The sequence below is a fragment of the Lepidochelys kempii genome, chromosome 1 (assembly GCF_965140265.1).
Source record: "Lepidochelys kempii isolate rLepKem1 chromosome 1, rLepKem1.hap2, whole genome shotgun sequence".
Taxonomy (NCBI): Eukaryota; Metazoa; Chordata; order Testudines; family Cheloniidae; genus Lepidochelys; species Lepidochelys kempii.
Window position 1 is genome coordinate 114246709 of NC_133256.1, and position 12490 is coordinate 114259198.

The following is a 12490-nucleotide window of genomic DNA, read 5'->3' on the forward strand; positions in this document are numbered from 1 at the left end:
GGTCACCCTAGCTGGGGCAGCGGGTTGAGATGGAGGTTGAGGGCTCTGGTTGGGGGTGCAGGCTCTGGGGTGGAGCCGGGGATGAGGGGATTGGGGTGCAGGAGGAGGCTCTGGGCTGGGGCCAACAGGTTCAGAGTGTGGGCTCCAGCTGGGAGTGTGGGCTCTGGGGTGAGGCTGGGGATGAGGAGTTTGGGATACAGTGGGGGGGGCCTCAGGCCTGGGGCAGGGAGTTGGAGTGCGTGTGGGGTGCGGGCTCTGGGAGGGAGTTTGGACGCGCGAGAGGACTCGGAACTGGGGCCGGGGGTTGGCGTACGGGAGGGGGTGTGGGATCCCCACGGAACTTACAGTGGCTCCCAGGAATTGGCCGCCAGATCCTTGCAGCCCCTTGGCAGATGGGAGGCCAGGGAGGCTCCACATTGTGCCCTCGCAATCGCAGGTGCCACCCCTGCAACTCCCATTGGTCACAGTTCCTGGCCAATAGGATCTGCGGAGCCAGCCCTCGGGGTGGGAGCAGCGCATGGCACCTCCCTGGTCGCCCATGCGCTTGAGGGCCGCAAGGACCTGGTGGCTACTTCCAGGAGCCACACAGAGCCAGGGTAGGCAGGGAGCCTGCCTTAGCCTCAGGCCCCTGCTGCGCTGCCGACCGGACTTTTAATGGCCCGGTCGGCAATGCCGACTGGAGCCGCCAGGGTCCCGGTTGAAAACCGGATGCCTGGCCACCCTGGGTGAGGTATGGAAGAAATGAATGTCCACATGCGGGCGTAAATGGAGGGAACCGTGTGCGAGGCTTGTTGGTTGGCAAGAAGTGCGTGGGGGAAGCGAGCAGCTGTGCGCGGGGGCGTGGCTTGCACGGGACAGGTGAGTGCCGGGGGGGGGGCGGGAGGGGAGGGCATGGAGAGCTGGGGGGGTGGGGGAGTGAGGCTGCGGGGGGGGGTGTTTGAGAAGGGTGTAGGGGGAGCAGAGGATGTTGGTTGGTTGGTTGGTTGGGGGGGGAGGGCAGGTTGGCTGGGGCGGGGCTGCGGGTCGCGCTCTCTCAGGCCACGCTCCCATGCAAGTCAAGGGGGCGGCGCGTTTTCCTCCCCCCGCCCCGCGGCCTCACGCCCCGACCTCCCCCCACCCCCCGTCCGTCAGCGGGCTCCGCGCCGGCGCCTCCCATGTGACCGGAAGGACCGCGGGAGCCGCCTCCGGAGGAGGCTGGGAGTCGGGGCGGGACGCGGGCGGAGACCCGCCGCCACCAGCGAAGCCGCCCCGGAGCCCGCGGTCCTGGCCCTGACAGCCCGGGTAAGCGTCGGCCCCTCCCGCGCTGGGAGCCTCTTCCCCGGCCGGGGCCGCGTTCAACGCCCCGGGGCGGGGCGGAGCTGAGCCGCCAACCGCCGCCCGGCCCCGGCCCTGTGTGCAGGGCAGCGCCGGCCCGAGGCGGGAAGGGGAGCCGGGCGTGGGCTGCGCTCCCGGCGCTGCAGGGGAACTTGCTGGAGCCATTTTGTGTGGCCGGAGCTGGTTCGTCAGCGGGTGCCCGGGGCTGGGGGTGCAACTCGTGCCTGAGAGCCGCAGGGAGCTGCCCTGCGCGGGGCGGGGCGGGCGCTACGGGGTAAAGACCGGAGAGCCGAGGTGGGGGCGGTGGTAGCGTCCGTTGGACCAACATCTGCCGGGGAGGGGGGGAGAGAGAGAGACACACACAAGCTTTTGAGCCACGCAGGGTGATCTTCTCTGGGGCTGGGACAGGTGCTCCCAGCGGAACGGTTAGCCCCTATTGCCAGGGACCCTTCAAGGCAGAGTGACCCCTTAACATCTGTGCGGTCAGGGGACAGAAAGGGAAGTTAGTGGGTTGTAGATTGTTGTAAGAAGCCCTAAAGCCTGTGTGTCAATTCAATCCATGATTTTTAGCGTCTAGCAGAATTATTAATTTAAGCTCTTAGGCTCATCTTTTGAAAGGGTTGTGCACCTTTCCTTTGAGGATAAGGACCTCTAGGTCAGTTAGAGAGTGATCCCTTTGTGGGAAGTGTTCACCCACGGGGAATAGGGTGTTTTTGTTTGATCACCACATCTGCCTTGTGTGCTTAATATCTTAGGGCAGACAGGGCTACAACTACACTGCATACTACATTGTACTGACTAATCAATGTGGCAAAGCCTGAAGAGGGGGGAGGCTTTCCAATGATATTGCCAGAAAGTTCTTAATTTATATTTAAAGTCAGAATATTGTATTTTTTATGTATGTTGAATGTAATGGAAACAATACTAATTACAATGGATGCTACCTTGTATCTTATTTAGGGAGCACACTACTGATATTCAGTAGGGAACAACTTCCCTTGGTATTTCTGAGAGAGATGGAATCTGGCACTTACAAGGAACAGCACGTTCCGGGGTACATATTCCAGGGCTATGTGCTTAAGACTCAACATGCTGCAAAACATTTAATCAGATACACTTTTAAAAGATGTAGCATACAGATTGTACTTAAGTTGAAAAAACTTTCTCTGCAACCGTACTCCTGTATAGCCCAATCACTTATTTTCTCTAGGAACTAGATCTATATTGCCAGAGAACATCTTCCCCTGGACTTGCATGATTTGATTGTAGCACCTTACCTTACAGAAAGATTGTATTTCTCTTTTAGTTACTTGAGTATCTGTTTTTTATCCCCCTTCATTCTAAAGTTTTAAAAAATAATAGTCTTGGTCAGGACCAGAATTGTATAGCTCTCCTACTGGCAATCAGCATTTTTACCCTGGGCTACAGGAACTTTGAGTGAATATTGACAGCTTCAGGTGAGAAGGCCAGTCTCAAGTCTCTAGGGGCTGGCTTTTCACTCAGGGCTACAGGCTGTTCTTCAGGTTTTTGGTTTGGCAGCCAACCTGGGTGCAATTCTTTTACTGTATACATTGTAAAAAGAAAAGGAGTACTTGTGGCACTTTAAAGACTAACAAATTTATTAGAGCATAGGCTTCCGTGAGCTACAGCTCCCTTCATCGGCTCCTTCTGATAATATTGTGGGACAATGTGATTACATTGCCCTAGAGATTCACATTGTCATTCTGAGGGTCTATTTTCATTGCTTAAAGTAAGAAATCTAATTTAAGCCCTATGTGAAGAGGCAATTCTAAAATAGCACAGATAAACTTTTCAGTTTGGGATTTAATTGGCAATTCCTGGAAAATGCTGTGTGTAAGAGCACGTCACATTCCGTTACCTTTCAGCCTAGAGGAAAATTTGGCCAGGTTGATCTCATGGTGAGATTCTTAACCAGTATAGTTGCTATTTTGGAATAGGCTCTCCTCTTTCATTCAGGTACACATTTATTTTGATCAATTTTAAATGATCTAGAAGGTACTGATTGTGAAGGCAGAGCAGCAAACAACATAGTCAAAAACAGCTTGGTAATGCTTCTACTTAACATCATTCTGTGTGTGACTGTTGTCACTATTAGCTGACAAGCCCACTGAGTTTTGAATCAGTTTGTCTTTTTTAAATGTGACTTACATGTTTCTAGGTCTCAGAGTACATCTGCAAAGCAGTTAAGCATCTATGGCTAGTCTGGGTCAGCCGGCTTGGGTTTGCAGGGTTTGGGCTGTGGAGCTGGAAATTGCTAGTGAGGAGGGTCCCTGACTCCTAGAGCCTGAGCTCCAGCCCGAGCCCTAAGGTCTCCTCGGCAAGTTTTAGCCCTGCAGCAGTGTGTCTTCCCTTCTGTCTCTCTCTCTCCACTCCCCCCCCTCCCCCTGCGCTGCCTGAGTTGGGGGGGGGGGGGAGGTGTATTGCTGCAGTGTAGACAGAGCCCTAGGCCCAGATTTAAAAACCTGAATACCTTTAATTATGCCCCTAAAGCTATTTTTAAGTATCTGAATAGAAGTGACCTGATTTTTCAAAGGTCCTTAGCACTCGCAACTCACTGTCTTAAATTGAAGTTGCAGCTGTTTATCTCCTTTTAATCAGGCCACTTCTATGCAGATGATTAAAAATGGATTTTGGAGTCTAACTTTAATGACCCAGGTTTGAAAACACTGGCCCCAAATAGTTTCTGGTGGTGTCTTTCTGAGAAGGCTTACATTTTTCTGTGATCTAGTTGTTCAAAAGTAGACTGTTTTGGGAACATTTATGGAAACTTTCATATTTAATGCTTTGATATTTATTCACTGAATGATGAATAGTAGTGTTTTGGTGGTACTGGTGGCCTTGTACTTGTGCAGGTAGCTGTTTAGGACACATGCATTTTATTTGACTTTATTTTTTTTTGTTTACCTCTAAGTACTTGTGGACTAATAATCATTACTTGTGACTTCCCCCACAGGCCTCTAACTCTAAAATATATTAAAATGATGTTCAGAGTAGCATCAGTCTGTACGCTGACTAAAGACCAGTCAGAATTCTCAGGTTTTAGGGACAAATTAGAGGGAAATTGCTCAAGACTCATCAAGTCTAGACATGATAAATCAACTACGAATGCGCTCCCATCAACTCCGGTGACTCCACCAGGGCGAGAGGCGCAGGTGGAGTTGACGGGAGAGTGTCAGCCATCGACTTACCGCGGTGTCTTCACTGCGGTAAGTAGATCTAAGTATATCGACTTCAGCTAGTGTAGACCAGGCCTAAGTTTGTCACCCACTCTACTTCCTCACCAACTCTGTTAGGGAGGGATGTGAGAGAGCTGCTTTCTGGTGGTTCACAATTCTTAAGGACAAAGGCCTCTTTGAGTAGGAAAAGTTAGTCACTACTCCGATTTCATCGATGACGCGCATGCTTGTTTGCCTAATATTTGGTATGTTAAATGGGAAATTAACCTTAGTATTCCAAATTTAATTTGGATATAATGAAACTATAATTGACACCTGATCTACATTGGTATCAAACAACCACACTGTGGGTTGGATCCATCCCCTTGTAGTAGTTATCCATATGTAGGAGGATCCTGTGTAAATCATGATTTCCATGAAATCATGTAAATGCCTCCAAATCATGATCTTTCCATTTTTTATAAAAAGGAAAATGTCTACAATGAAGTCTTCACTACAAAAAAATTATTTATCTTATAGAGCTGTGTGAAAATATCATTCAGTCCTTGAAACTGACCACATTTAGTTGTAAAATTAATTCCATGCAAACTTTGTGAATTCAGTACTTGGCCATTTACACTATAGTGAATTTTCTAAAAAATTAAAGTAAAAACTGTGATTTGCACAGGTCCCGATCCATGAGATTCACAATCTGCGAATATATCGGTCATATAGGGAAAAGTGCTCATAGATAATGGTTGCGAAGAGAAGCTTCTGAAGTGAATCAGTGCAGTAGTGTGACCAATAACTCTGAGAACAGGGAACAGTACCTATGAATTTTTGTTTCAGAGTAGCAGCCGTGTTAGTCTGTATTCGCAAAAAGAAAAGGAGTACTTGTGGCACCTTAGAGACTAACCAATTTATTTGAGCATAAGCTTTCGTGAGCTACAGCTCGACTGTAGCTCACGAAAGCTTATGCTCAAATAAATTGGTTAGTCTCTAAGGTGCCACAAGTACTCCTTTTCTTTTTATTAATTTTTGTGGTGTTGACTTTTAAACCTCATGAGAACACTTTGTGGGCCACATTTTCAAATAAATTGGGTGTGCAATTATGTGGGTAAATCTAGTAATTGCAAATGCAGATAGTCAAATAGAGTTCAGAAATAGTAGTGTTCTTAATTTTTCCTCATAGAATGAAACTGACACTTTCCAGTTAAAACGTAGTCACTATGTGAGGGTACCATATGGCTCTTTATTTTTGTGCAAAGCTCCCGTTATCTGGGAGATTTGCGATGGATTGTGTGTAGTGTGTTACTCCAGCTTTAACTTGAGCCCTCAAGCTATAATTAAAAATATAATTTGACCTTCTCAAAATGAGTTTTGAAAGATGTGATGTACACTAAAAGTACTAAACTGTTTCAATATATTGGAATATGTAAATTGCAGTTTTGGGTTATTTTGAACTGCTGTTCTGCAGCACCAACATTTTAAGTTATTTAGTGTTTATTTCTTCTGCTTTAAAATGGATTCTTTGTGGCTGACTAAACTAGACCTAGACTTTTTATCTTGCAAATCACTTTTCTTTAAATTGAGAAAAAGCAATAATTGTCTCTGCAGCATTTAGTGCCCCCAAGTTTCTTGTCTGGATTTTTTCGATTTTTAGCATGCTATGAAAAGTTACTTCTACAGTGCCCAAAATATGCTGGTGTCTTTACATGTAGACACAGAATAAGGTGCTTGCTTGCTGTTGTGTTACACTAGTGACCACTTGGGAGCTCCATTGGTTGAAGGGTAAAACTAGAAAGTAACAATCTAGCAATTGGAAGAGGCCTGTTTGTTTATGCACCAGAGTGACCAGCTGTAGTCTCAAATAAGCTATGCTTTGAATTAACCAAAATGCTTCCATTTTCTCTGCACCCTTTACACATACTACTTCAATTTATTCAGTCCCCTAAAGGTTTTCCTTTCTTCCTTTTTAAGGTGACTTCTTTTGAGTCAGAAGTATGTTTTGAATATACTCACCACAATCTAGATTGCTCGAGGGTATATGTTGTATACTCTCTTTGTGCACTGCCTTTTAACAGTAAAAGATGTTATGTGCATATTGAGGGTGGAATATGCCAATGATTGGAAGCAGAAGATTTCTGAATGGCTAATTTTATAAAGGCATTCTAGATTGTCATTAACTTAAATTTGATCAAAGAGGCATGAAGTGCTATGTGAGAGATGTTAACTTATCAACCTGAAGGCTGTCCTTCATTAGAAGTTTGATGATAGCCAAGCCTTTTACATATTAAAGACAGAGGGTAATGATTTCAGAATTGACTAAGGCCATTGAAAGTCAGTGGGACTTAGATGCTCTTATTATTTGTATTGTAATAGCACCTAGGAGCCCCAGTCATTGTCAGGGCCCTATTGAGTTGGATGCTGTTGGCAATTTTGTCCAATTTCTAACAAATTGCTTTGGAATTTGGTGTTAGTGGCTGCTTTGTTTCAGGAGCAGCCTTACAATGACATACTGCAGTTTGTTTTTTATGTCTTTCATATTCGCTACTGTGCTAACTTAGCCAACTGTATTGTACTCAAACTAATGGTTGCTACTTGATTCAAGTATATATTTCTGAGAGCACTGACAATCTGATGTTCTGTGTTGATAACTTTTTTGCATGATGATGTTTGGCCTTCCTTTTGTGTGGATGTGAATAAAATGCTATTTCTTTCTCCCTTCCAAAGCAGATCATCCAGAAGACACAATGAGTTTGAAGGCCTTCGAGCTCGTTCCTGCTGTTGAGCGGGAGATGCTCATGGGAGACAAAGCTCGAATCAACGTTGAATGCATTGAGTGTTGTGGGAAAAACCTCTATATTGGAACCAATGACTGCTTTGTCTATCACTTTCTACTGGAAGAGAAGATATCAGCTGAAAAAGTAACTTTTGCTGCCACCAAACAATTGCATAAATACTTGGGCTTCAAGAAAGCAGTCAGTGAGCTGAAAGCAGCTTCAGCACTCAACAGGCTACTGGTGCTTTGTGACAACACAATAACATTAGTTAACATGATGAACCTGGAACCTATCCCCACTGGAGCTAGAATCAAGGGAGCTGTGACATTCACAGTAAATGAAAACCCTATGAGTGGGGACCCTTTTTGTGTAGAAGTTTGCATTATCTCAGTGAAACGGCGGACCATCCAGATGTTTATGGTGTATGAGGATAGAGTCCAGATAGTGAAGGAAGTGTCCACTCCGGAGCAACCCTGTGCCGTGGCTGTAGATGGTCATTACTTGTGCCTTGCTCTCACTACACAATATATCATATTGAATTATAATACCGGCATCTCCCAGGATCTGTTCCCTTATTGCAGTGATGAGAAACGGCCAATTGTGAAAAGGATAGGCAGACAGGAGTTTCTGCTGGCTGGACCTGGAGGGTTAGGTGAGACTAAACAATTTTAAACTTCCAGTTTAAAGTTTCTCTCCATTTCACGATCAGCTTTCCAGATTGAGGTAACTTCAGTATTTGATGCCATAATGTAGAATAAATGCTGCATTTCCTTGCAGGCTATATTTGCAATACTTGAAAATTGAAGGATAAGTAAGTCACTAAAACTAGTCCTGGGTGTTCTTATTGCATGGTTTTACAAGTTTGCAAAATTTGCATAACACTTTTTAAAAATGGTAAACTTGAATTGATCTAGATAAATTTGATTCTGGGGTGTCTATAGTGAAATAGAAAAATTCAGGTGGAATAAATTCTACTGTCTCATTGCCCAGGGCAAACAAAAGTATGAACCAAATTAAATTTTAAAAGCTGTTGGTATCAAATTCTAGCTATAGTGACTGAAGCTGGGATTCAGGCAACCCAAATTTTCTTGTGCCAGACTTGCTGCATGACTGAGGACAAGCTAGTTAAAATCAGTATGTCTGCTTCTTCGTCACTGAAAGATAGTTATGCTCACCCATCTTCATAAAGCAGTGTGAGAGCTACTGGTACACCCACTTCACTATAATACTAACATTAAGTGTTGTTTGAGGAGTCTTAGAACTGGCATTCCACCTTGGGTCCTTATAAATGTTGCAGCATAGCAGCAGAAATTACTTTTTTGATTGCCTTGCTCACTTGCCTAAATTTTCCCCATGATGCTGCTCAATTAGTAGTGCTCCATAATGGACTTCAGGAATAATAATAATAATAATAATTACATTAGACAAATTAAAAAAGAACTTCTTTCCTTGGGGGAATTCTGCCATAAACTATGAAAAAAGAACTAGATTGCATGCAAAACATCAAAGTCCCCTCTTCCTGGGAGATCTGATTTCTCTGTCCTACTTCCTCTGTAGCTGTCTTGGGGTGTGCTCTGAAGACTAGTATACTTCTCTGATCACAGGCAAGTCCATTTCAGAGCTGAAGGCCCCTCACAGGGAATACTCTACTACCAGAACTTCTCTCAGATTGATGGGGAGCCAGTTTGAGTGCCTCTCCAATCATAAGTGTAGCATGTAGCAATATGGCATAAGGAGATAGTCAGTCTGTCTCAAGTATCAAGGTCCCAACTCCAGGGCTGTATGCAGCTTTTGCAAAATGCATTAAGGGATCCAGCCGCTATGGGCATTTACAAGACTGCTGTTACCAATTAGGTTTGTTTCAATTATGTTTAATTTACTGGATTTGTTGGTTATGTGTCTGAAGCGTTAAGTACAGTCCATTACAAACCTTGCCAATCTGGCCAAAGACAGGGCACTTTTCTTTGACCTTCCCTTCTACATAAACACATACCAACAAGTATACTTGTTTTGGGAGGGTGTTTTAAGACACTCCAGTGCATCTGCTTCTTCCTCTGAAGAGAGGATGAGAGAACAAACATTTGACGTACATAGTTATGTTGCTTAATGCACTACTGGAAGGCACTCAGATACTATGGTGATGAGCATGGTATAAAAACCTATATAGACTAGAACGGTCAGACCACCAGTTTGCCCTGAAAAGAGTGAAGTGATGCATCAGTATATCAGTTGAGTTATCAGAGGTTGAGAATCAACTGCCATATCCTGCTGTTGTCACTCGCAGGATGAACCTTTATCCCCATCTTGGACAACTGTGCTTAATATCTAGATTATCTTTGCACGAGTAACCTCAAAATAGTATGGCAAAAAGTTATTGTGACTTACCACTCTAGCTCAGGGGTGGGCAAACTTTTTGGCCTGAGGGCCACATCTGGATGGGGAAATTGTATGCAGGGCCCTGAATGTAGGGCTGAGGTGGGGGGTTGGGGTGCAGGGTGTGTAGGAAGGGGCTCAGCATGGGGTGCAGGGGGTTGGGGTGTGGCTGGGGGCTCAGGGCAGGGGTTTGGGGTGCAGGAGGGGGTGCAGAGTGCAGAAGGGGGCTCAAGGTAGGGGGTTGGGGTGTAGGAAGGCTGTGGTAGGGAGCTGAGGGTAGGGGGTTAGGGGACTCAGGGCAGGGGGTTGGGGTGCAGGATGCAGGAGGGGTTTTGGGTACGGGCTCCAGCCCAGCACCGCTTACCTTGAGCAGCTCCAGGGTGGCAGCAGCTCGCAGCCAGGCTAAGACAGGCTCTGCGCCGCTCCTGGAAACGGCCAGCATGTTTGGTAGCTCCTGGAGGTGGGATGGGGCAGATTGCTCCACTGTGTGCCGCCCTTGCCTGTGGGTACCACCCCTGAAGCTCCCATTGGCTGCAGTTCCCCGTTCCTGGCCAATGGGAGCTGCGGGGGGTGGTACCTGCAGGTGAGGGCAGCGCACAGTGGAGCAACCTGCCCCCTTCCCCTTCTGCCAGGGGCCACAGGGACATGGTGCAGGCCGCTTCCGGGAGTGGCACGGGGCCAGGGCAGGCAGGGAGCCTGCCTTAGCCCTGCTCTACCACAGGGCTGGCAATCCCGTGGGCCAGATTGAAAGCCCTGACAGGCCTAATCCGGCACATAGACCGTAGTTTGCCCTCCCCTGCTCTAGCTCTAAATGTAGACTGGCACTTGCAGATTTGATGTGCTGCAGTGAAAATCAACGTGGATACATATATTTTGTTTTATCTAATCAATCTGTTTAACACCTACTTCTGAATAAGTCTCTCTAAAGAATTTCATTTTTACCTTCCCCTTTTTATTTTTCATTTTATTTTATTTACTTTTAGTGTAAAAGAAACTCCACACCAAAGATTTCCTGTCATCCACTTCAACCACTTCTGCACTGGATCATTCTTTTTAATTTTCTTGCTTTTTCTTTCCTGCCTTCCTCAACTAGCTAAATACTGTTCTGTTTTTAGTTTCTATTGCTACATGAAAGTTCTAGAGACAATGACAGATTAGGCCCTCTTCCTGTCTCACCTAGCATAATTTCTAGGACTTAAGTCTAGAGTAGGAAAATATGTTGTGTTTAACAGCAATTCATCAGTGTATCTTTTTGTGTGTTCAAACACACATTAGTGTAAAAGTATAATTAGGCAGGCCAAAAAAGATTTCAAAGAGCAACTAGCAAAAGAGACAAACTAACAGCATTTTTTATTTTAAATACATCAGAAGCAGGAAACCTGCCAAACTGTCAGTGAGGCATCTGGACCATTTGGTGCTAAAGAGCACTCAGACAAGATGGGTGCGGAGAAGCTAAATGAAATCTTTACATTGGTCTTTACTGCAGAGGATGTGAGGAAGATTCTCACACCTAAGCCATTCTTTTTTAGATGCCAAATCTGAGGAACTGTCCCAGATTGAGATGTCATTAGAGGAGGTTTTGGAACAAATTGATAAATTTAACAGTAATAAATCATCGGGGCCAGATGGTATCCACCCAAGAGTTCTGAAGGAACTCCAATATGAAATTTAGGACTACTGACTGTGGTATATAACCCATCGCTCAAATCAACCATTGTATGACTGGCAGATAGCAGCTAATGTGAGGTCAATTTTTAAAAAAAGGCTCCAGAGGTGATCCTGGCAATTACAGGCTAGTAAGCCTGTCTTCAGTACCTGGCAAATTGGTTGAAACTATAGTAAGGAACAGAATGAGCAGACACAGAAATATGTTGGGGAAGCGTCATCAGGGCTTTTGTAAAGGGAATTAGAATTCTTTGAGGATGTCCTCAAATGTTGACAAGGGTGGTCCAGTGGATATAATGTACTTGGACTTTCAGAAAGCCTTTGGTGGCATGGTCCTTCAGTAGAGGCTCTTAAGCAAAGCATGAGATAAGAGGGAAGGTCCTCTCATGGTTCAGTAACTGGTTATGATAGAAAACAAAGGATAGTTTTCAGAAAGGGGAGAGGTAAATAGTGGGCTCCTGAAAGGAACTGTACTGGGACCACTGCTGTTCAACAAAGTCATAAATGACCTAGAAAAAGGGGTAAACAGTGAGATGGCAAAGTTTGCAGGTGATACAAAATTACTCAAGATATTTACCTCACCAGCCTTGTCTCTTTTAATCTCTTTTATTGGACCAGCTTCTGTTTGACAGACAAGCTTTCAAGCCACACAGAGCTCTTCTTCAGGTCTGGGAAAGCCAAGATGGTCAGGGATGCAACCCCATGCACTGGGTGCCCCTAAACCTCTAACTTCCAGAAGCTGGAAAGGGATGTTAAGGGATGAATCACTTAATTGCCCTGTTCTGTTAATTTCCTCTGAAGCACCTGGCATTGGCCACCGTCGGAAGACGGGGTACTGGGCTAGATGGACCATTGGTCTGATCCAGTATGGCCATTCTTCTGTTTTTAACATAAGTTTGGCCTGGGTTTCATTTTTCATGCCTTTTCCCTAGTCTAGACAGTGTCTAACTGCTTGTGTCTCATTACTTAAATTGCCTGTTATTGAATTTGTACATCTTCCCTTTTATTCTGTTTCACTGTAACTTTCTAAATTTTTATTTTTAATATCTCCTCCTTCACTGTAAGCAGTGCCTCCAGCACTTTTCCTGGTACAGTTTTACAGCTGCTTTGTAACATAGGTTCTGTATATCTTGGCATTTAAGTGTTATCACTCTTCTAACAATAATCATTTCAAACATG

At 45.3% G+C, this 12490-nt stretch overlaps 1 protein-coding gene across 1 annotated transcript in view; it reads left to right on the plus strand.

Annotated features, from left to right (window-relative positions):
* Nucleotides 1-587: 587 nt before the first annotated feature.
* The window catches only part of TGFBRAP1 (transforming growth factor beta receptor associated protein 1), a 63881-nt gene continuing 51978 nt past the window's right edge, over nucleotides 588-12490 (plus strand). The window contains 3 exon segments of the mRNA XM_073351273.1: nucleotides 588-832; nucleotides 835-858; nucleotides 7224-7925. Coding sequence (XP_073207374.1) covers nucleotides 766-832; nucleotides 835-858; nucleotides 7224-7925 — 793 coding nt within the window. The 5' untranslated portion in view covers nucleotides 588-765.